The 24,321-nt window shown below is 44.6% G+C and overlaps 1 protein-coding gene across 2 annotated transcripts; it reads left to right on the forward strand.

The window, feature by feature from the left end:
* On the forward strand, positions 1-23,575 carry LOC121573441 (uncharacterized protein KIAA2026). 2 transcript variants are annotated; one of them, XM_041885444.2, is made up of 8 exons: positions 1-1,862; positions 3,406-3,606; positions 4,046-5,607; positions 17,662-17,714; positions 17,827-17,925; positions 19,331-19,446; positions 19,565-19,749; positions 19,894-23,575. In XM_041885444.2, the coding sequence occupies exons 1-8, from the start codon at positions 1,147-1,149 to the stop codon at positions 23,466-23,468; spliced, it is 6,507 nt and encodes a 2,168-aa protein (XP_041741378.2). In that variant the 5' UTR covers positions 1-1,146; the 3' UTR covers positions 23,469-23,575. The 2 variants fall into 2 exon arrangements, with proteins under 2 accessions (XP_041741378.2, XP_041741379.2); XM_041885445.2 differs by having other exon boundaries at positions 17,827-17,916.
* The last annotated feature ends 746 nt before the right edge of the window (positions 23,576-24,321 follow it).

Raw genomic sequence — 24,321 nt, forward strand, 5'->3', positions numbered from 1 at the left:
AGCTAGCATAGGCTCTCTGGTGTAACGGACTCGATACCTAGCTAACTTTGTAGACTGTTCAGCTGAGTTAGAAAGTTGTCTAGCTAGATTTATGGAGTTACTTTGTCATTAGCTAGTTTAATTTAATTGTAGAAATGTTGAAGTTAGCTAACTTACATGAATTGTTAGCTAACCTGCTAACTATGGCTAGCTAGCTAACTACCTACCAAGCTTGCTGAATTGATGGATCTTCTCAGTTAGCTATCTATCTTTCTAGCTAAACTTGTTTCGTTGGCTCATCATAGCAAGGATTCATCGCTGTGTTGCCTAACATGTTCCCTGATAACGTTGTTCCGGACACTGCAGACGCAGGCCTCTGACTGGAAACCATGAGCTCAATGATAGGCTGTGAAGGAGACACAGCCACACTAACTAGCTGCTAGCTAACAAGTTGGCTAGTTAACTTGCAGTTTGTACCGCTTGTATCCGACGCGACCTTAAAGCGCTGATTGTGAGGTATGAGTAATGGCCTTGTAAAATGAGTTAGCTATTTGTCGAATCTAGACAACCAGTCCCATCAGATAATTTATCAAAGAAAGTTCGACTAGGTAATAGCTATATGGCTAATTTTGAACTTCACTTTGTTTCTTGTCAACTTATGTTAGCTAGCTAACTAACGTTAGCTTGCAATCCGCCTTACCGGTTAGCCAGTGAATTTGACTGCTGTTTATTAGTTTGCTAGATGTTTGTGGTGGATTAGCTAAATAATCACCACCTATTATAACTTAATGAACAACGAATAATGTTCGCTGTCAAACTAACGTTCATAACATATCTCTCACAATGCTGTCAAGTTAACTAAATCATAAGTAGCTTGTTAGTACTAGCTAATGTTTGGCTAACTAGTTAGCACTGTAACGTCAACTCATTCTTGCACGTGCCGGTGAATGTTTTGAAGAGTCAAAACAAGGAAGGACTAGCCAAGTTATGTATGTGACCCTAATTGGCAGGATATAATATATCCACTGCCAATTGTGCAGGATAATTTGGTCAAAAAGATGGCAGCAAAGCGTACTAATGTTGGCCAATAAAAGAGGCAGGTTTTTTTAGTAGTCAGTTAGCTAGTATGTTAGCTACCTCTTATTGAAATACAGTGCAGCCAGCAACATGAAAGTCCAAACTGAAACTTGTAACCCATCCAAGGTGCATCGAAACGACACAGGGGAGCAGCAAGACATGTCCAACAAAAAGGACAGCCACAATAGTAATTTATTTTTTCTCAACCGAGACTGTCAGAATGAACTGGGTTCAGGATCTCAGAATCAGAATGTTCACATTGTATCATCATTAGACTCCAAATGGCACAGCACTGAACGCAGCCGCCTAGTCACCGAAGGAGGACTCTGCAACGGAACCTCCCTGGAGAATGTTCATGTTCTTTCCCACGGTAGTTCTACTAGTAATCCTGCACTAAGACATGATGGGGTGCCTGAAATCTCAAACGAACTGTCATTGTCAGAGGTCTGCATACCTACTACAGTTACAGTAGAAGAAGACCGTAGCTATGAGTTACAGCAGGCCTATAGGATATTTAATGGCTTTCTTCTGGAAAAGCACAAAGGCATTATGACTCCCTTCTTGCACCCCATCAGCCTTGAAAAACACACTGACCGGGTTGGGGGTCTCCTCAAGAATTCCATGTGTTTCAGAAGGATGGAGGAGAAGTTTGTTAGCCGGGAGTATGAAACAATCACAGAGTTTGTGGCAGACTTCAGGCTAATGCTAGAGAACTGCTATAGGTACCATGGGGTCGACCACTGGATTTCTAAACAGGCACAGAAATTGGAAATAATGCTTGAGCAGAAGTTGACACTGCTATCAAGGTAAGCAAGTGCAAGCCTTACATACGTACATTGCATTCGGAAAGTATTCAGACCCTTTGACTTTTTCCACATTGTGTTACGTTACAGCCTTATTTATACACCCCATAATGGCAAAGCAAAAACAGTTTTTATATATATATATATATATATATATATATATATACACAAAATTATAATAATATAAATATTACATTTACATAAATATTCAGACCCTTTACTCAGTACTTTGTCGAAGCACCTTTGGCAGCGATTACAGCCTTGAGTCTTTTTGGGTCCTGAGCGCTCTGGAGCAGGTTTTCATCAAGGATCTCTGTACTTTGCTCCGTTCATCTTTCCCTCGATCCTGACTAGTCTCCCAGTCCCTCCCGCTGAAAAAAAATCCCCACAGCATGATGCTGCCACCACCGTGCTTCACTGTAGGGATGGTGCCAGGTTTCCTCCAGACGTGACGCTTAGCGTTCAGGCCAAAGAGTTCAGTCTTGGTTTCATCAGACCAGAGAATCTTGATTCTCATGGTCTGAGAGTCCTTTAGGTGCCTTTTGGCAAACTCCAAACGGGCTGTCGTGCCTTTTACTGAGGAGTGGCATTCATCTGGCCACTACCATAAAGGCCTGATTGGTGGAGTGCTGCAGAAATGGTTGTCTTTCTGGAAGGTTCTCCCATCTCCACAGAGGAAATCTGGTGCTCTGTCAGAGTGACCATCGCGTTCTTGGTCACCTCCCTGACCGAGGCCCTTCTCCCCCGATTGCTCAGTTTGGCCGTGCGGCCAGCTCTTGGAAGAGTCTTGGTTGTTCCAAGCTTCTTCCATTTAAGAATGATGGAGGCCACTGTGTTCTTGGGGACCTTCAATGCTGCAGACATTTTTTGGTACCCTTCCCCAGATCTGTGCCTCGACACAATCCCGTCTTGGCGCTCTACGGACAATTCCTTCGACCTAATGGCTTGGTTTTTGCTCTGACATGCACTGTCAACTGTGGGACCTTTATATAGGCAGGTGTGTGCCTTTCCAAATCATGTCCAATCCATTGAATTTACCACAGGTGGACTCCAATCAAGTTGTAGAAACATCTCAAGGATGATCTATGGAAACAGAATGCACCGGAGCTTAATTTCGAGTCTCATAGCAAAGGGTCTGAATACTAATGTAAATAAGTTATTTCTGTTTTTTATAAATTAGGACATTTTTCTAAATACCTGTTTTCGCTTTTTCATTATGGGGTATTGTGTAGATTGATGAGGTGGAAAACGATTTAATCAATTTTAGAATAAGGCTGTAACATAACAATGTGGAAAAAGTCAAGGGGTCTGAATACTTTCCGAATGCACGGTACATATATTCATTCAAGTATTCATGACATAGCCTACCTATTATACATACATTCATTTACACTTTAAATGCACACATTCAACGATATGGATTCATTCGTCAATTGTCAGTAGTGACACACATCAGTAGTGTCTGTTTCATCCAGGACCCTTGATGAAATGACTGGGACCCTAACTAGCCCAATGATGCTGTGTCTGTATCCACCTACCCAACCAGGACGCTGCGAGAGAAGACCACTCTGGCGGTGACCTCCATGGGTCGTTTGGGGACCGAGGATGAGAGGGCGCCTGTGGGCACCTCTACCAGACGGAGGACAGTGCCTCGCAGCCTGGCCACGATCACAGTGGGGGGAAATGAGTCCATCATGGTGCAGGCACTCAGGCTGGAGGAGCAGCAGAGAGTCAAGGAAGAGAAGAGGTAAGATATTATAATTATTATTTTTTTTTTGTCATTTAGCAGACGCTCTTATCCAGAGCGACTTACAGGAGCAATTAGGGTTAAGTGCCTTGCTCAAGGGCACATCGACAGATTTTTCACCTAGTCGGCTCGGGGATTAGAACCAGCGACCTTTCGGTTACTGGCACAACGCTCTTACCCACTAAGCTACCTGCCGCCCTGGAATGCTCCAGTGCCTGAGGCTAAGGCCTGGCCAGGCAGATGTTGGGTTTTCTATGTTCTGACTCCCTCCGTGGTCAGAATAAAAACTTGAAAATTCCATAGACTACTTTATCCCCACAACTGTGACACTATAATTACATTAAACATTTTCGATAATAATATTTAATTCTGTGTGTGGCTGTGATTGTGTTTAGTATTACATCTGCTTGATAAACTCATCCTTCATTTCTGATTGTAGGCAGCGGGAGCTAGATAAGAAGGAGGCGGAGGAGACCTCAGCCAAGGAGGTGGAGGAGTGGGAGCGCAGTCTTCTCTCCCAGGCCATCCAGACCCCCTTGAAGACCATGTGGGAACTCCCTGCCATCGGTCACTTCCTCTGCCTGGCCCAGGCAGCTCTCAACCTCCCAGAGATAGTGTTCTTTGAGCTGGAGCGGTGTCTCCTCATGCCTCGCTGCAGCGTCTTCCTCTCCAAGATCATGAGTTCACTTCTCTGCCCGCCCCAGAGGAGGGGGACGCTCCACCGTCGCCCAGCCCTCACCTACCGCCGCTGGGAGTCCGAGCTCCGGCAGAAGGTGCAAGGCTGGTACTACGCTATGGGTACGGCGGAGGACCAGGGGTGGATGGCTGAGCAGCTGGGCCTATCCCATCAATTCTTCAGGACAGTCGGGGTGGTTAGTCCCCTGGAGGAGACCCCCTTCCATCTCTTACCCTTCATCCAGCGTGTGTGGCTGCTCAAAGGCCTGTGTGACAACATATACGAGACCCAGAAGGACGTGCAGGACGCTGTGCTGGGCCAGCCCATCCACGAGTGCCGAGAGTCCATCCTGGGCTACGACGGGAACGAGAATGCCTACATACACTTTCCGCATTTCTGCGGGGCGGACCTACGTATCTACTGCCAGAGTGCCAGCATGCCCTCTGACTTCCCCTTACCAGCTGTCTGGGTGAAGAGGGTGGAGCCTGACAAGGGGCTATCAGAGGAATCTGACAAGCAGAAGGACTCTGAGCACCTGGTTTCAATGGAGGAGGAGTCTGAGGAGAAACCTAGTTCTGACAGACTGAGTGGTGGGAGGGTTAAAGAGGAGAACGGGGACAGGAGCAGGGGTGGAACTGGGCGGGGGATGGAGGATGAGGGTGATAAGGAGGACTGTAAGCCTACTAATCAGAACAGACTCATTGGCTCTACTGCACTCTCTTCACATATCAAGGACTTTGTGGGCAGAGGGAGTGTAAAGGAAGAGCCACAGGAATTGGAATATAGGCCTAATAGACTTCAGGTGAAACAGGAAGAGGGGTCGAATGTATCATCAGGGTCGTCCGCAGGGTCATGTGAGCCACGTCTCAGTGTGGGGGAACACTGCTATACAGGGAAGTCCCCTGCTCGCCCTGCTAAGGCAACCAGCAGGCCTGGTGTAGCCGTACCCATGAGACCGACTGATGTCCATGTTAAAGTGGACAGGAACAAACTCACTGAGGGACAAAGACCTTGTCCAAAATGTTTCTCCAAAATGGGGACAAAGTCGGAGGACAATCATCGCTGCCGTTGTGCCACGGACAAGAAATCAATAACGTCAGCCTCTGGTGCTGGCCACCCCCGCAAGGTGAACTTGACAGAGAATAGGATGGACAGGATTTGGGCCAAGAAAAAGAAAAGGAAGAAAGAGACGGAACTACGTGCAACAGGTGGGCAGCGCAGACCAGACAGGAGCCCACTCTGTAAGGCCAAGGCAGCTAAATCCACCCTCAGGAGAGCTGCGACCACCATCAAGAAAAAGGACAAGAGGAAAAAACGAAAAATGGGTAAGGAAAAGGAATGCCTGTCTTCTAAATCAATATTTGACATTTGTTAGGCTAAATTAGGCCTATGTAAAACCACAGCCGAGAGACTTGGCACTTGTTCAGTGATGAGATGTAGGGCTGTCCCAAACAACAACAAAAAAATCTTGGTCGACCAAGAGTCATTTGTTCTTTAGAGCAATCGATTTTTAAACGTGTATTTTTCCATAGACACATCCTGTGTTTTAATCAAATCAACTATATTCACTGAGCTTGTCTGATGCTTTAAGCACACTGTTTGATTAAATAATTAAGAAACACAAATGACTAGAGGGAGTCCGACCAGCAATTTATTTGATTGCTCAGTGTTTATCGTGTTGCTGAAGCTGCAACATAATTACAGCCATTTCTGACTGAAAAGTTTTGTTACCAAAATCCCTCATTTGTTTAGGAAAAACATTCCCTATTCCCTCAACCCTTGCTCTCTTTACGTGACACGTATGCATTGCATGCACGTGACCAACAGGCCCTGACCTATAGCATATCATAATCACATCAATAAATTGGTTATAACGAACACCGAACACGTGACAGCAAAATGGATGCAGAGGACGTGACGAATAAACTCAAAACGGGGGAATGTTTACTGGTTGCTCAGGAGATAAAGGGGAAGTCAGATGGGGGGAATACATTTGACTAGTTGTGGAAAATACTTTAGATCAAGAAGAAGTGTGCCAAATAGGTGCTGTTAGATTACAATATAATAAATTATAATTACAATATAATTTTCCTGACCGTTTGAAACAACGTAAACAACACTAAATAAATTATAAGCGTCTGTTTTTTTGTTAAGCTTTTATTACAGCAAAGACTAAAAACAGTCGCATTCATTTGTAAACGCAATTTCCGAAATGGAACGGTTTATTTATTGTTTAAGCTAATTATTCAATGCTCGCTTTATTTTATTTTCAAACTAAAATGCTTGATTTCATTTCAAATCATGAATGACTCGTATGCTGTGTGATGACATGAACAAATGAATGATCGATTGAAACAGTAGCCTACAGTATATAAGTAATGGAATAAAGGCCTAAGTAAGTTACGGTATTAAGACTAAACAGGATGTGCTCTTAGGCCTACAGCTCAATGGTGGTTATACAAGGTTGCTATACTAAACCTACTAATGATAATGACTTTACTTATTATTATAATGATTATCATAATATTCATAATAATAGTAATAATACCAATAAGGAGATCAAGGAAAAAGGAGCATAATTATTATAAATATTGTTTTTCTGACAATTGGGAATAGTGTAAACAACACTAAATAAATTATAAATAATACCAGAGAAGCTGTTCTAACGGAAAGAAAAGTATAAAGCCTTTATTACAGCACAGCAAAGATTAAAAACAGACTAATTTGTGAAATTGTTTACTTGACATGACGTTGCGTGAAGGTTGGTGCTCATGGAATCAGCAGGCTATTAAACAAACACTCAAACAGGCAACAGTAGCATGATCTGTCTTATTTCTGTAGATGTATATGGATGATTTATAAATCCAGGCCCATTTAACAGTGAGGTTTTTGATTATAGACCTAATTAAGTTTGGGTTTCCTCTCTCCTCACTTTTTTTAGACAATAAGGCGAGGGCTGTTTTCTCATCTCCTCATTCTGCTGCAGCCTCCACCGCATTGTTCTCAACACCAATATGCTGGTTCACTTTGCTATTATGCACATAGCAACATGGTCTAGGAAAAGGCGCTAATTCAACAGCGCACAGATGTGTTCCAGAACTACAGACAACGACCACTATCCAATGTGGGAGAAAGCGCATTTGTTATAGAATAATATTATTTTTATTAGTGTTGCACCGTTGTTCTTATGTAATATAACCATATATAATTTCAGCAGCACACGTCTTAGAGTGATGGACTGTGCCATCCCCACGGCCTCCACAATGGATCAGTCCACTCAGACAGGCGCCAATCAGACAGGTGTCTTGTACACCATGTTATATACACTACCGTTCAAAAGTTTGGGGTCACTTACAAATGTCCTTGTTTTCGAAAGAAAAGCAATTTTTTTGGTCCATTAAAATAACATCAAATTGATCAGAAATACAGTGTAGACATTGTTAATGTTGTAAATAATGGGCGTACAGAGGCCCATTATCAGCAACCATCAGTCCGGTGTTCCAATGGCACATTGTGTTTGCTAATCCAAGTTTATCATTTTAAAAGGCTAATTGATCATTAGAAAACCCTTTTGCAATTATGTTAGCACAGCTGAAAACTGTTGGGCTGATTAAAGAAGCAAAAAAACTGGCCTTCTTGAGACTAGTTGAGTATCTGGAGCATCAGCAATTGTGGGTTCGATTACAGGCTCAAAATGGCTAGAAACAAATAACTTTCTTCTGAAACTCGTCAGTCTATTCTTGTTCTGAGAAATGAAGGCTATTCTATGCGAGAAATTGCCAAGAAACTGATGATCTCGTATAACGCTGTGTACTACTCCCTTCACAGAACAGTGCAGACTGGCTCTAACCAGAATAGAAAGAGGAGTGAGAGGCCCCGGTGCACAACTGAGCAAGAGGACAAATACATTAGTGTCTAGTTTGAGAAACAGACGCCTCACAGGTCCTCAACTGGCAGCTTCATTAAATAGTACCCGCAAAACACCGGTCTCAACGTCAACAGTGAAGAGGCGACTCCGGGATGCTGACCTTCTAGGAAGAGTTGCAAAGAAAAAGCCATATCTCAGACTGCCCATCTTAATCTTTTATTTTTATTGGCCAGTCTGAGATATGGCTTTTTCTTTGCAACTCTGCAAAGAAACGACTGATGGTTGCTGATAATGGGCCTCTATACGCCTATGTAGATATTCCATTAAAAATCTGCCGTTTCCAGCTACAATAGCCATTTACAACATTAACAATGTCTACACTGTATTTCTGATCAATTTGATGTTATTTTAATGGACAAAAAAATTGCTTTTCTTTCGAAAACAAGGACATTTCTAAGTGACCCCAAACTTTTGAACGGTAGGGTACATTCACACACTACCAGTGAAAAGTTTGGACACACCTACTCATTCAAGGGTTTTTCTTTATTTTTACTATAGAATAATAGTGAAGACATCAAAACTATGAAATAACACATATGGAATCATGTAGTAACCAAAAAAGTGTTAAACAAATCAAAATATATTTTATATTTGAGATTCTTCAAATAGCCACCCTTTGCCTTGATGACAGCTTTGCACACTCTTGGCATTCTGTCAACCAGCTTCATGAGGTAGTCACCTGGAATGCATTTTAATTAACATGTATGCCTTGTTAAAAGTTAATTTGTGGAATTTCTTTCCATCTTAATGCGTTTGAGCCAATCAGTTGTGTTGTGACAAGGTAGTAGTGGTATACAGAAGATAGCCCTATTTGGTAAAAGACCAAGTCCATATTATGGCAAGAACAGCTCAAATAAGCAAAGAGAAATGACAGTCCATCATTCACATTTACATTTACATTTTAGTCATTTAGCAGACGCTCTTATCCAGAGCGACTTACAGGAGCAATTAGGGTTAAGTGCCTTGCTCAAGGGCACATTTACGTCATTTAGCAGACGCTCTTATCCAGAGCGACTTACAAATTGGTGCATTCACCCTATAGCCAGTGGGATAACCACTTTAAACTTTTTTTTTTTTTTTTGGGGGGGTGGAAGGATTACTTTATCCTATCCCAGGTATTCTTTAAAGAGGTGGGGTTTCAAATGTCTCCGGAAGGTGGTGAGCGACTCCGCTGTCCTGGCGTCGTGAGGGAGCTTGTTCCACCATTGGGGTGCCAGAGCAGCGAACAGTTTTGACTGGGCTGAGCGGGAACTATGCTTCCGCAGAGGAAGGGAGCCAGCAGGCCAGAGGTGGATGAACGCAATGCCCTCGTTTGGGTGTAGGGACTGATCAGAGCCCGAAGGTACGGAGGTGCCGTTCCCCTCACTGCTCCATAGGCAAGCACCATGGTCTTGTAACGGATGCGAGCTTCAACTGGAAGCCAGTGGAGTGTGCGGAGGAGGGGGTGACGTGAGAGAACTTGGGAAGGTTGAACACCAGACGGGCTGCGGCATTCTGGATGAGTTGTAGGGGTTTAATGGCACAGGCAGGGAGGCCAGCCAACAGCGAGTTGCAGTAATCCAGACGGGAGATGACAAGTGCCTGGATTAGGACCTGTGCCGCTTCCTTTGTAAGGCAGGGTCGTACTCTCCGAATGTTGTAGAGCATGAACCTGCAGGATCGGGTCACTGCCTTGATGTTAGCGGAGAACGACAGGGTGTTGTCCAGGGTCACGCCAAGGCTCTTCGCACTCTGGGAGGAGGACACAACGGAGTTGTCAACCGTGATGGAAGAGCAGCTCCGTCTTGCCAGGGTTCAGCTTGAGGTGGTGATCCGTCATCCATACTGATATGTCTGCCAGACATGCAGAGATGCGATTCGCATCTGGTTATCAGAAGGGGGAAAAGAGAAGATTAGTTGTGTATCGTCAGCATAGCAATGATAGGAGAGGCCATGTGAGGATATGACAGAGCCAAGTGACTTGGTGTATAGGGAGAATAGGAGAGGGCCTAGAACTGAGCCCTGGGGGACACCAGTGGTGAGAGCACGTGGTGCGGAGACAGCTTCCGCCACGCCACTTGGTAGGAGCGACCGGTCAGGTAGGGACGCAATCCAGGAGTGAGCCGCGCCGGAGATGCCCAGCTCGGAGAGGGTGGAGAGGAGGATCTGATGGTTCACAGTATCAAAGGCAGCAGACAGGTCTAGAAGGACAAGAGCAGAGGAGAGAGAGTTAGCTTTAGCAGTGCGGAGAGCCTCCGTGACACAGAGAAGAGCAGTCTCAGTTGAATGACCAGTCCTGAAACCTGACTGGTTTGGATCAAGAAGGTCATTATTTTAAGATATGAATGTCAGTCAATACGGAACATTTCAAGAACTTTCTTCAAGTGCAGTCGCAAAAACCATCAAGCGCTATCATGAAACTGTCTCTCATGAGGACCGCCACAGGAATGGAAGACCCAGTGTTACCTCTGCTGCAGAGGATAAGTTCATTAGATTTACCAGCCTCAGAAATTGCAGACCAAATAAAGCCTTCACAGAGTTCAAGTAAGAGACACATCTCAACATCAACTGTTCAGAGGAGACTGTGTGAATCAGGCCTTCATGGTCGAATTTCTGCAAAGAAACCACTACTGAAGGACACCAATAAGAAGAGACCTGCTTGAGCCAAGAAACACGAGCAATGGACATTAGACTGGTGGAAATGTGTCTTTTGGTCTGGAGTCCAAATTTGAGATTTTGGGTTCCAACCGCCGTGTCTTTGTGAGACGCGGTGTGGGTGAACGGATGATCTCTGCATGTGTAGTTCACATCGTAAAGCATGGAGGAGATGATATGGTGTGGGGATGCTTTGCTGGTGACACTCTGTGATTTATTTAGAATTCAAGGCACACTTAACCAGCATGGCTACCACAGCGTTCTGCAGCGATACGCCATCCCATCTGGTTTTGGCTTAGTGGGGCTATCATTTGTTTTTCAACAGGACAATGACCCAACACACCTCCAGGCTGTGTAAGGGCTATTTTACCAAGAAGGAGAGTGATGGAGTGCTGCATCAAATGACCTCCACAATCCCCCAACCTCAACCCAGTTGAGATGGTTTGGGATGAGTCAGACGGCAGAGTGAAGGAAAAGCAGCCAACAAGTGCTCAGCATATGTGGGAACTCCTTCAAGACTGTTGGAAAAGCATTCCAGGTGAAGCTGGTTGAGAGAATGCCAAGAGTGTGCAAAGCTGTCAAGGCAAAGGGTGGCTATTTGAAGAATGTCAAATATAAAATATATTTTGATTTGTTTAACACTTTTTTTGTTTACTACATGATTCCATATGTGTTATTTCATAATGTTGTTGTCTTCACTATTATTCTACAATGTAGAAAATAGTAAAAATTAAGAAAAACCCTTGAATGAGTAGGTGTGTCCAAACTTTGGACTGGTACTGCTATATAGTTGAAGTCGGAAGTTTACATACGCTTAGGTTGGAGTCATTAAAACTTGTTTTTCAACCACTCCACACATTTCTTGTTAACAAACTATAGTTTTGGCAAGTCAGTTAGGACATGTACTTTGTGCATGACACAAGTAATTTTTCCAACAATTCTTTACACACAGATTATTTCACTTATAATTCACTGTATCACAATTCCAGTGGGTCAGAAGTTTACATACACTAAGTTGACTGTGCCTTTTAAACAGCTTGGAAAATTCCAGAAAATGAATAGAAGCTTTAGAAGCTTCTGATAGGCTAATTGACATCATTTGAGTCAATTGGAGGTGTACCTGTGGATGTATTTCAAGGCCTACCTTCAAACTCAGTGCCTCTTTGCTTGACATCATGGGAAAATCTAAAGAAATCAGCCGAGACCTTGCTCCCAAGTCTGGTTCATCTGTGGGAGCAATTTCCAAACGCCTGAAGGTACCACGTTCATCTCTACAAACAATCATACGCAAGTATAAACACCATGGGACCACGCAGCCGTCATACCGCTCAGGAAGGAGATGCGTTCTGTCTCCTAGAGATGAACGTACTTTGGTGCAAAAAGTGCAAATCAATCCCAGAACTACAGCAAAGGACCTTGTGAAGATGCTGGAGGAAACAGGTACAAAGTATCTATATCCACAGGTACACCTCCAATTGACTCAAATGATGTCCACAGTAAAACGAGTCCTATATCGACATAACCTGAAAGGCCGCTCAGCAAGGAAGAAGCCACTGCTCCAAAACAGCCATAAAAAAGCCAGACTACAGTTTGCAACTGCACATGGGGACAAATATCGTACTTTTTGGAGAAATGTCCTCTGGTCTGATGAAACAAAAATCGAACTGTTTGGCCATAATGACCATTGTTATGTTTGGAGGAAAAAGCGGGTCGCTTGCAAGCCGAAGAACATCATCCCAACCGTGAAGCACGGGGGTGGCAGCATCATGCTGTGGGGGTGCTTTGCTGCAGGAGGGACTAGTGCACTTCACAAAATAGATGGTATCATGAGGAAGGAAAAGTATGTGGATACAGTGGGGAGAACAAGTATTTGATACACTGCCGATTTTGCAGGTTTTCCTACTTACAAAGCATGTAGAGGTCTGTAATTTTTATCATAGGTACATTTCAACTGTGAGAGACGGAATCTAAAACAAAAATCCAGAAAATCACATTGTATGATTTTTAAGTAATTAATTTGCATTTTATTGCATGACATAAGTATTTGATACATCAGAAAAGCATAACTTAATATTTGGTACAGAAACCTTTGTTTGCAATTACAGAGATCATACGTTTCCTGTAGGTCTTGACCAGGTTTGCACACACTGCAGCAGGGATTTTGGCCCACTCCTCCATACAGACCTTCTCCAGATCCTTCAGGTTTCGGGGCTGTCGCTGGGCAATACGGACTTTCAGCTCCCTCCAAAGATTTTCTATTGGGTTCAGGTCTGGAGAGTGGCTAGGCCACTCCAGGACCTTGAGATGCTTCTTACGGAGCCACTCCTTAGTTGCCCTGGCTGTGTGTTTCGGGACGTTGTCATGCTGGAAGACCCAGCCACGAACCATCTTCAATGCTCTTACTGAGGGAAGGAGGTTGTTGGCCAAGATCTCGCGATACATGGCCCCATCCATCCTCCCCTCAATACGGTGCAGTCGTCCTGTCCCTTTTGCAGAAAAGCATCCCCAAAGAATGATGTTTCCACCTCCATGCTTCACGGTTGGGATGGTGTTCTTGGGGTTGTACTCATCCTTCTTCTTCCTCCAAACACGGGGAGTGGAGTTTAAGGCCAAAAGCTCTATTTTTGTCTCATCAGACCACATGACCTTCTCCCATTCCTCCTCTGGATCATCCAGATGGTGATTGGCAAACTTCAGACGGGCCTGGACATGCGCTGGCTTGAGCAGGGGGACCTTGCGTGCGCTGCAGGATTTTAATCCATGACAGCGTAGTGTGTTACGGTTTTCTTTGAGACTGTGGTCCCAGCTCTCTTCAGGTCATTGACCAGGTCCTGCCGTGTAGTTCTGGGCTGATCCCTCACCTTCCTCATGATCATTGATGCCCCACGAGGTGAGATCTTGCATGGAGCCCCAGAACGAGGGTGATTGACCGTCATCTTGAACTACTTCCATTTGCTAATAATTGCGCCAACAGTTGTTGCCTTCTCACCAAGCTGCTTGCCTATTGTCCTGTAGCCCATCCCAGCCTTGTGCAGGTCTACAATTTTATCCCTGATGTCCTTACACAGCTCTCTGGTCTTGGCCATTGTGGAGAGGTTGGAGTCTGTTTGATTGAGTGTGTGGACAGGTGTCTTTTATACAGGTAACGAGTTCAAATAGGTGCAGTTAATACAGGTAATGAGTGGAGAACAGGAGGGCTTCTTAAAGAAAAACGATAGAACATTTGTGGGCAGAACTGAAAAGGCTTGTGCGAGCAAGGAGGCCTACAAACCTGACTGTTACACCATCTCTGTCAGGAGGAATGGGCCAAAATTCACCCAACTTATTATGGGAAGCTTGTGGAAGGTGTATGTAAACTTCCGACTTCAACTGTGTGAATATATATATACAGGTAAAAGTCAGTAAATTAGAATATTTTGAAAAACTTGATTTATTTCAGTAATTGCATTCAAAAGGTGTAACTTGTACATTATATTTATTCATTGCACACAGACTGATGCATTCAAATGTTTATTTCATTTAATTTTGATGATTTGAAGTGGCAACAAATGAAAATCCAAAATTCCGTGTGTCACAAAATTAGAATATTGTGTAAGGGTTACATTTTGAAGACACCTGGTGCCACAAACTAATCAGCTGATTAACTCAAAACACCTGCAAAGGGCTTTAAATGGTCTCTCAGTCCAGTTCTGAAGCCTACACAAACATGGGGAAGACTTCAGATTTGACAGCTGTCCAAAAGGCGACCATCGACACATTGCACAAGGAGGGAAAGACACAAAAGGTTATTGCAGAAGAGGCTGGCTGTTCTCAGAGCTCTGTGTCCAAACACATTAATAGAGAGGCAAAGGGAAGGAAAAACTGTGGTCAGAAAAAAGTGTACAAGCGATAGGGATCACCGCGCCCTAGTCAAGATTGTGAAAAAAACCATTCAAAAATGTGGGGGAGATTCACAAGGAGTGGACAGCTGCTGGAGTCAGGGCTTCAAGATCCACCACCAAGAGACGCTTGAAAGACATGGGTTTCAACTGCCGCATACCTCGTGTCAAGCCACTGTTGACCAAGAAACAGCGCAAAAGCGTCTCACCTGGGCTAAGGGAAAAAAAGAGCTGGACTGCTGCTGAGTGGTCTAAAGTCATGTTTTCTGACGAAAGCAAATTTTGCATTTCCTTTGGAAATCGAGGTCCCAGAGTCTGGAGGAAGACAGGAGAGGCACAGGATCCACGTTGCCTGAAGTCTAGTGTAAAGTTTCCACCATCAGTGATGGTTTGGGGTGCCATGTCATCTGCTGGTGTCGGTCCACTCTGTTTCCTGAGATCCAGGGTCAACGCAGCCGTCTACCAGCAAGTTTTAGAGCACTTCATGCTTCCTGCTGCTGACCTGCTCTATGGAGATGGAGATTTCAGGTTCCAACAGGACTTGGCGCCTGCACACAGCGCAAAATCTACCCGTGCCTGGTTTACGGACCATGGTATTTCTGTTCTAAATTGGCCAGCCAACTCCCCTGACCTTAGCCCCATAGAAAATCTGTGGGGTATTGTGAAAAAGGAAGATGCAGAATGCCAGACCCAACAACGCAGAAGAGTTGAAGGCCACTATCAGAGCAACCTGGGCTCTCATAACACCTGAGCAGTGCCAGAAACTCATCGACTCCATGCCACGCCGCATTAATGCAGTAATTGAGGCAAAAGGAGCTCCAACCAAGTATTGAGTATTGTACATGCTCATATTTTCATTTTCATACTTTTCAGTTGGCCAACATTTCTAAAAAATCCCTTTTTGTATTAGCCTTAAGTAATATTCTAATTTTGTGACACACGGAATTTTGGATTTTCATTTGTTGCCACTTCAAATCATCAAAATTAAATGAAATAAACATTTGAATGCATCAGTCTGTGTGCAATGAATAAATATAATGTACAAGTTACACCTTTTGAATGCAATTACTGAAATAAATCAAGTTTTTCAAAATATTCTAATTTACTGACTTTTACCTGTATATATATATATATATATATATACAGTGGGGAGAACAAGTATTTGATACACTGACGATTTTGCAGGTTTGCCTACTTACAAAGCATGTAGAGGTCTGTAATTTTTATCATAGGTACACTTCAACTGTGAGAGACGGAATCTAAAACGAAAATCACATTGTATGATTTTTAAGTAATTAATTTGCATTTTATTGCATGACATAAGTATTTGATACATCAGAAAAGCAGAACTTAATATTTGGTACAGAAACCTTTGTTTGCAATTACAGAGATCATACGTTTCCTGTAGATCTTGACCAGGTTTGCACACACTGCAGCAGGGATTTTGGCCCACTCCTCCATACAGACCTTCTCCAGATCCTTCAGGTTTCGGGGCTGTCGCTGGGCAATACGGACTTTCAGCTCCCTCCAAAGATTTTCTATTGGGTTCGGGTCTGGAGACTGGCTAGGCCACTCCAGGACCTTGAGATGCTTCCTACTGTATATACACAGTGGGGAGAACAAGTATTTGATACACTGCCGATTTTGCAGGTTTTCCTACTTACAAAGCATGTAGAGGTCTGTAATTTTTATCATAGGTACACTTCAACTGTGAGACGGAATCTAAAACAAAAATCCAGAAAATCACATTGAATGATTTGTAAGTAATTCATTTGCATTTTATTGCATGACATAAGTATTTGATCACCTACCAACCAGTAAGAATTCCGGCTCTCACAGACCTGTTAGTTTTTCTTTAAGAAGCCCTCCTGTTCTCCACTCATTACCTGTATTAACTGCACCTATTTGAACTCGTTACCTGTATAAAAGACACCTGTCCACACACTCAATCAAACAGACTCCAACCTCTCCACAATGGCCAAGACCAGAGAGCTGTGTAAGGACATCAGGGATAAAATTGTAGACCTGCACAAGACTGGGATGGGCTACAGGACAATATGCAAGCAGCTTGGTGAGAAGGCAACAACTGTTGGCGCAATTATTAGAAAATGGAAGAAGTTCAAGATGACGGTCAATCACCCTCGGTCTGGGGCTCCATGCAAGATCTCACCTCTCCAGACCTGAACCCAATAGAAAATCTTTGGAGGGAGCTGAAAGTCCATATTGCCCAGCGACAGCCCCGAAACCTGAAGGATCTGGAGAAGGTCTGTATGGAGGAGTGGGCCAAAATCCCTGCTGCAGTGTGTGCAAACCTGGTCAAGACCTACAGGAAACGTATGATCTCTGTAATTGCAAACAAAGGTTTCTGTACCAAATATTACGTTTTCCTTTTCTGATGTATCAAATACTTATGTCATACAATAAAATCTTTGGAGGGATGGTAGAGCACGGCGCTTGTAACGCCAAGGTAGTGGGTTCGATCCCCGGGACCACCCATACACAAAAAAATGTATGCACGCATGACTGTAAGTCGCTTTGGATAAAAGCGTCTGCTAAATGGCATATTATTATTTATATTATAAAATGCTAATTAATTACTTAAAAATCATACAATGTGATTTTCTGGAATTTTTGTTTTAGATTCCGTCTCTCACAGTTGAAATGTACCTATGATAAAAATTACAGACCTCTACATGCTTTGTAAGTAGGAAAACCTGCAAAATCGGCAGTGTATCAAATACCTGTTCTCCCCAATATGTGTGTGTGTGTGTGTGTGTGTGTGTATATATATATATATATATATATATATGGCAACTGCTCGACTAAAGAAATCTCGGTCGACTAAACGGGGTCAGCCCTAATGAGATGTAATCTTATCTATAATGCTTTGCCCCACTTATGTCTGAATTACTCTATAGAATAATCTTCTTCCTTCACAGGAAAAAAGCTTGAGTCCAGGAAACCACAACTCTCAGTTCAACCTGCATTCAGGGTAAACCCCACAGTTTGTTTGTTTGTTTGTTTTTGATGCAAAATATGGAATATTAATTGATATGCAATTTGAATCCATGTGTGCTGATTCGTCGCTCTCTCTCACTCTTCAGTTGGTGTGCACTAGTCTAGAGGAGCTGAGGGAACTCATCAGCAGGACAGAGGATGAGCTGGATGAGCTGGAGAGCACCAAAAAGACATCTGTTAGTAAAGTAATAAATACATTTTTATTTTATTTTTTGGCTTTTGATTGTGCTGTATCAAAAATACATTTATGAACAGAAATAACTATTACATACAGTATGGAAGGATTACATCGATACAGGTTCAAAAATGATGATGGCAGGAACACATACAGTGGGGGGGAAAAAAGTATTTAGTCAGCCACCAATTGTGCAAGTTCTCCCACTTAAAAAGATGAGAGAGGTCTGTAATTTTCATCATAGGTACACGTCAACTATGACAGACAAATTGAGAAAAAAACATTGTAGGATTTTTAATGAATTTATTTGCAAATTATGGTGGAAAATAAGTATTTGGTCACCTACAAACAAGCAAGATTCCTGGCTCTCACAGACCTGTAACTTCTTCTTTAAGAGGCTCCTCTGTCCTCCACTCGTTACCTGTATTAATGGCACCTGTTTGAACTTGTTATCAGTATAAAAGACACCTGTCCACAACCTCAAACAGTCACACTCCAAACTCCACTATGGCCAAGACCAAAGAGCTGTCAAAGGACACCAGAAACAAAATTGTAGACCTGCACCAGGCTGGGAAGACTGAATCTGCAATAGGTAAGCAGCTTGGTTTGAAGAAATCAACTGTGGGAGCAATTATTAGGAAATGGAAGACATACAAGACCACTGATAATCTCCCTCGATCTGGGGCTCCACGCAAGATCTCACCCCGTGGGGTCAAAATGATCACAAGAACGGTGAGCAAAAATCCCAGAACCACACGGGGGGACCTAGTGAATGACCTGCAGAGAGCTGGGACCAAAGTAACAAAGCCTACCATCAGTAACACACTACGCCGCCAGGGATTTAAATCCTGCAGTGCCAGACGTGTCCCCCTGCTTAAGCCAGTACATGTCCAGGCCCGTCTGAAGTTTGCTAGAGGGCATTTGGATGATCCAGAAGAGGATTGGGAGAATGTCATATGGTCAGATGAAACCAAAATAGAACTTTTGGGCCAAAATGGGCCAAAATACCAGCAACAGTGTGTGAAAACCTTGTGAAGACTTACAGAAAACGTTTGACCTGTGTCATTGCCAACAAAGGGTATATAACAAAGTATTGAGAAACGTTTGTTATTGACCAAATACTTATTTTCCACCATAATTTGCAAATAAATTCATTAAAATTCCTGCTATGTGATTTTCTGGATTTTCTTTTCTCATTTTGTCTGTCATAGTTGACGTGTACCTATGATGAAAATTACAGGCCTCTCTCATCTTTTTAAGTGGGAGAACTTGCACAATTGGTGGCTGACTAAATACTTTTTTCCCCACTATATGGATTGTCTACTATGAGAGGGAGAATACGAAATACAGTGGTAAATGCTCTCAACCATCGGGCTTGTTTATTCTTGACGTTGTGTGTTTTGTTGGTTTTACAGGGAAGGTGGTGCTTCAGGAGAGAAGCCGTGAAAGATCTGCACATCACTCTCATAAGGCTACTCAACGAGCTCTCCCCATGGGAACCCAAACTGGTCAAGGCTTTCCATAGGAACAGGTATCAACACTCGTCCTGAAGGCAGTTATAAAATCATAAAGCTATGTTTACAAAACATGTCTAGCATAACACATCACTGACTCCTCAGTGCCTTTTTTAACGTAATCTGTCCCCACAGGCTACGTTTGAAAAAGGATTATGACGACTTCAAAAAGCACCCTGACTATGACAACTTTGTCAGAGAGGAATGGGTGGCAGAGGATGTGGACAGAAGCACCTCGTTCACTGAAAACACCAGACTGACTGAAGAGGAGGAACAGCAACAGCAGGATCAGACAGTTCAGAGGATCCTGTGGGCGGGAGGTAAATTGTGTTTTATTTGTGTGTGCTGTACAGTAAGACATTATGGAAAAGCATATATTGTGTAGGCTCTTTGTTATAAATTGCATTGAAATCATTGTTGTCAGGGCAGATTGAAATACATTGAATGTGTCTCTTTGTTTTCAGAGGACTCTGGGCAGTTTGGAACGGAGGCATTGAGAGGCAGCTTCACCGTGGTAACCAGACAAGAGATGTTGACCTTGAACGAGCACAGGCCTTCCACTCGGGGCTTGAAGCGCCTGCAGAGTGATTTAGACGAGAACCCAAGCCTTATTAAGAGAGGCAGGATCGGCAGTGACGAGCTGACGACTTCCCCTGAAGCTGAAGTGGAAAACAGACCCAGGGAAGCGACTCCAGCACCACAGAAGGTTGGAGAAACAAGCCCAGTGGTTATAACTACTCCGATGGCTGGTGTCCAAAGGACCCACAAGCCCATTCAGCTACATACCCTGCTGGCTAAGAGTGTTGGCAATAAAGTGACTTTAATTCATCATCAGCCAGGTGTTATCAGCCATGTTGGTCATGCACAAAGCATAGCCTGTTCTTCTTCCCTGCATGCTACCAAATTTAAACATTCTTTACCACAAAGCTCTCAACAGTTACCGCAACCAACAACAACACCTCAACACACACAGATGGCCCATACCAAGCCCATACCAAAGACCCCCGTACAGGTTGTCTACAAGATGCCCGAGGGCATGGGTCTGGTCAGGAAAGCTGGAAGCCCTGTGAAAATCGCAGTGCAGCCAATCCTGGACCAGATAACGGGGGATAAGCAGCAAGTGGTCATCCTTCCTTCGAACTTGCTCATTCAAAAGTCAGAGGGTCAGAGTCACCCCCAGCAACCAAGGACAATCCAGGTCCCAGCCTCCAAAGCACCCACTCCACTACCACACAGCTCTGGATTCACCATGCCTCAAAGTCATGACAACCGGATCCCCATACAACAAGTGGCACCGCTAAAGGGAGGTACAGCCTCTCCAACCTACTCCCCTAGGTTGCAGACAACCTCTCTAACAACAGGCTACAAGGTTGTCCAAATCCCTGGTCCGAAAGTGAGTAGCACTACCCAAAATGTTAGACCAAATAGATCACCATCCAACCCTACCAGTCCAGCTTTTACTGATCCCAGAAAACCTCCTGACCCTAAACAAGAGCTGAAGACTGTGTGTATAAGGGACTCGCAGTCCATCCTAGTCACCACTAGGGGGGGCAACACTGGAGTGGTCAAGGTGCAGACGTCTGACCAAAGTACATCTGGTTCGTTACCCACCAGTCCGGTCATCACCATCTCTCCACAGTTCAAAGCCTTCCTGGTGTCCAAGACCTCTCCACCTGCTGCCTCCACAGTCCCAGTGGTCACAAGCTTGACTGTAGCCCAGGCGCAATCAGGACCGTCACCATTACGGTCTTCAACTGTCACAAGTTCAACAACTGCACACCAGTCTTCGATCACTGCCGGAATTCCAATGGCCACAGATCAGACAGCGGCCTCTGCTGTTACCGTTGCTGTAAACCAGGGCTGCAACGTCTCATCTACAGTTGCTGTGAACTCACAACTACCTAAAAGCATGGTCACTGAACCTGGTAACTCAGCAGGCGCCACCCAGACGTCTCTGGTCCAGTGTGTCACTAAACCTGTTCTGAAAAGGGTAGATCCGGATGAGAGGTCCCCATACACTAAGTTCATCCTGGTCTCTCCCTCGTCCAACATCACATCTATGGCCGCAACCAAAGTCACTTCCACCACAGCTCCCTCCGCTCTTCCAGGGCAAAGGTTGATGTTCATCAGCCAATCACCAGCCCAGGCATCCCACGCAACAAGTAGCATTCCAAAACAGATTGTAGTGTCATCAGTGTCTGGGGCACAACCTCTGACCACGTCAATACCCAATGAAGCAATGAAGATCGGACTCAACTTTGGTCAAGCTATCAGCAGTGCTAACTTTGGAGCCTTGAATAAGGTCCAGCGCATCAATCTGCTTCCAGGATCTCCAATAAGGCTACCACAGCAGGCAAGTAAACTTGCACAATCTACTTTAAAAAGCACATCTGTGTCTGGCTCACAGGCAGACCTTCTCGCAACCACGTTGTCTCACATTGTCACTAGCACTGCACATTTGCCCTCTTCCACGCGGCTGACTGGATCTCAACTACAAGGCATCCCTTCAACCTCTGTGATCCCCAATCTAAGCAAGGTAACCGGGCAACCACGGTCTTCGATAATCCAAGGTTTAATTACCAGCAACCCACAACTACCAGTGCCGGTCACTACACCGCTAAGCCCTGTCAAAACATCCCCTCTCACATCACCGGCCCAGGTTTCTCAGTCTCACAACTGTCTCTGTGTCAGCGGGGTCACCACACATGCTCAAATGATAAGTACTCCACAGTCTCCAATTGCCCCTAGATCCACTCAGCAGTCCACTCCAGTGCGGCCGGCTGATAATACCAATCCTGTCACCAGCACCACCACCACCACTGTGCAACAGAAGATTGTCATCAACACCACTGCTCCACTTGCAGGCGGCTCTCAGATTCTGCTCAACAACACCCGTTTTGTTGTTCCTCCTCAAGGCCTTGGGCCTGGCCAGCATGTCCTCATAATCTCCAGCCCTGCAGTGCCTGTGGTAGCTCCTAGTCCCAGGGGAGCGAGCCCAACCACTGGTGTCCCACGAGTGCCAACGTTACCTGGGCTAGCCACACCTGCACAAGGCCCCAGAATGGCCACACCACCAGGGACACACCAGCCTCAACAAGCAGCACTTAGATCACTAACCCTGGCAGCGCCGTCCGCTGCGAAAGTTGGACCCTCTCTCCCTGTCTCTCTCACTGTCCCTCGCCAGGTGATGAAGATTCGAGCTCCACTATCGGCCACCAGCACCACCACCAACGGTTCTCCACAAGTTTCACACCGGCTCCCTGCTCCGGCCACCATACTCACTGGCCTAGCTGATGTGGTGGCAGCTCCACCTTTAACTGAACCGGAAGGGATGGGTGGCCTGTCACTCTCCTCCGTACAAGGAAGTCCCAGCGCAGCTCAAACAGCAGGAGTTCCACAGAGCCCAACAAAGCAGCTCCCTTTGAACACGGGACTTGGCATCAACTACGCACCACTCACAACACAGCAACTAACGTCATTCGTGCAACCTATGGGAGCGCTCTCCACCCGGACGCAGGTCCTGCCGACGATTGCTGTTCCGCCGATCGGGAGCACCTTCTCCAGGATGCAGTCTCTACCTGTGGTGACCGTACCGCCCCTTGGGGGTGCCTCCGGTAGCAGAACGTCTCCTGTGGCAACTGTGCCTCCATCCAACAGCACTGTGAACATGACACCTGCTCAACCTATCAGGACGGTGATGTCGGCAGAGACTATCCGCATGCCCATTGTTTTATCCAATCCTCGGCAGCAGCAGATACTGGGCCTAGGCAAACGCCCTTTGCAGCCTTTACAGGTGCCTGCATCAGCAGTGCAAACAACCAGCCCCACCACCAATATACTAGTGAGTCCTGATTGTGCTGTTTTAAACACTGTTAGAGGCCCTACCGCCAACACAGGCCTGCCAGAGGTGGCTAACGAGCCTTTGGCTACGTTGATTGTAACTCCGAAATCCACTTGGAGAGTGCTGCCCCTGCCTCCTGTAAATACTGACAATCCCTCAATGCCTACCCAGGCTGACAGAAGTGGACCTATCGACTGAAAGACTGAGACTGAAATCTAGTACCATTGTCTGTGATGTGGCCCCGTGTAGCTCAGTTGGTAGAGCATGGCGCTTGCAACGCCAGGGTTGTGGGTTCGTTTCCCACGGGGGGCCAGTATGAAAAAATGTATGCACTCACTAACTGTAAGTCGCTCTGGATAAGAGCGTCTGCTAAATGACTAAAATGTAAATGTAATGAAGCAGACACATATTCCAGCAAACTTTTGTGTTCTGGACTGCATCTAGAACATTCTAGTATCTTTTTGGTAGAAGGCGGGAGTTGGTTGAGAAACTGCCTGGTTGAGCTGTATTTATACTTTGCATATCTGAGTGTGTTTAAAGATGCACTATGCAGAAATCGCTCCGCCATTTCCTGGTTGGTAAATTCTAATAGTTCCCCTAATTTCAGTTTGTGGCAAAACAAGCAAGTATAGTGTAGACTAGAGGATCATTGTACCATCTAAACGGCTGTAAAATATTTTTTCCAGAACCAAAAATATTGTATTATCAGCTGTTTTTGAAGCTGGTGTACAAAACCGAAAGTAAAAGATGCAAAAACAAACTTAAGAACGGGAAGCATAGAAATAGCACACATAGAACAGATCTACCACTTCTTAGACTTGCTTTCAATAAGAATGACAGATCTATAACACACTTTTCTATGTGAATTTGGTCAGGTCGCCCAAAAAGTTACATATTGCAGCTTTAAGTGATGCTAGATAAACTCTATAGTTGACAGATTGCTCAAGAAATTGTTCTATTTCTTAAAGCAAACAGCGTTTTAGGGTTTCCTTCTCACAGAGTTTGAAGGTCAATTTGGACATTTTGTTTTTTGCTAAACCTTTTCTAGGCC

Source organism: Coregonus clupeaformis, chromosome 9 (assembly GCF_020615455.1).
Source record: "Coregonus clupeaformis isolate EN_2021a chromosome 9, ASM2061545v1, whole genome shotgun sequence".
Taxonomy (NCBI): domain Eukaryota; kingdom Metazoa; phylum Chordata; class Actinopteri; order Salmoniformes; family Salmonidae; genus Coregonus; species Coregonus clupeaformis.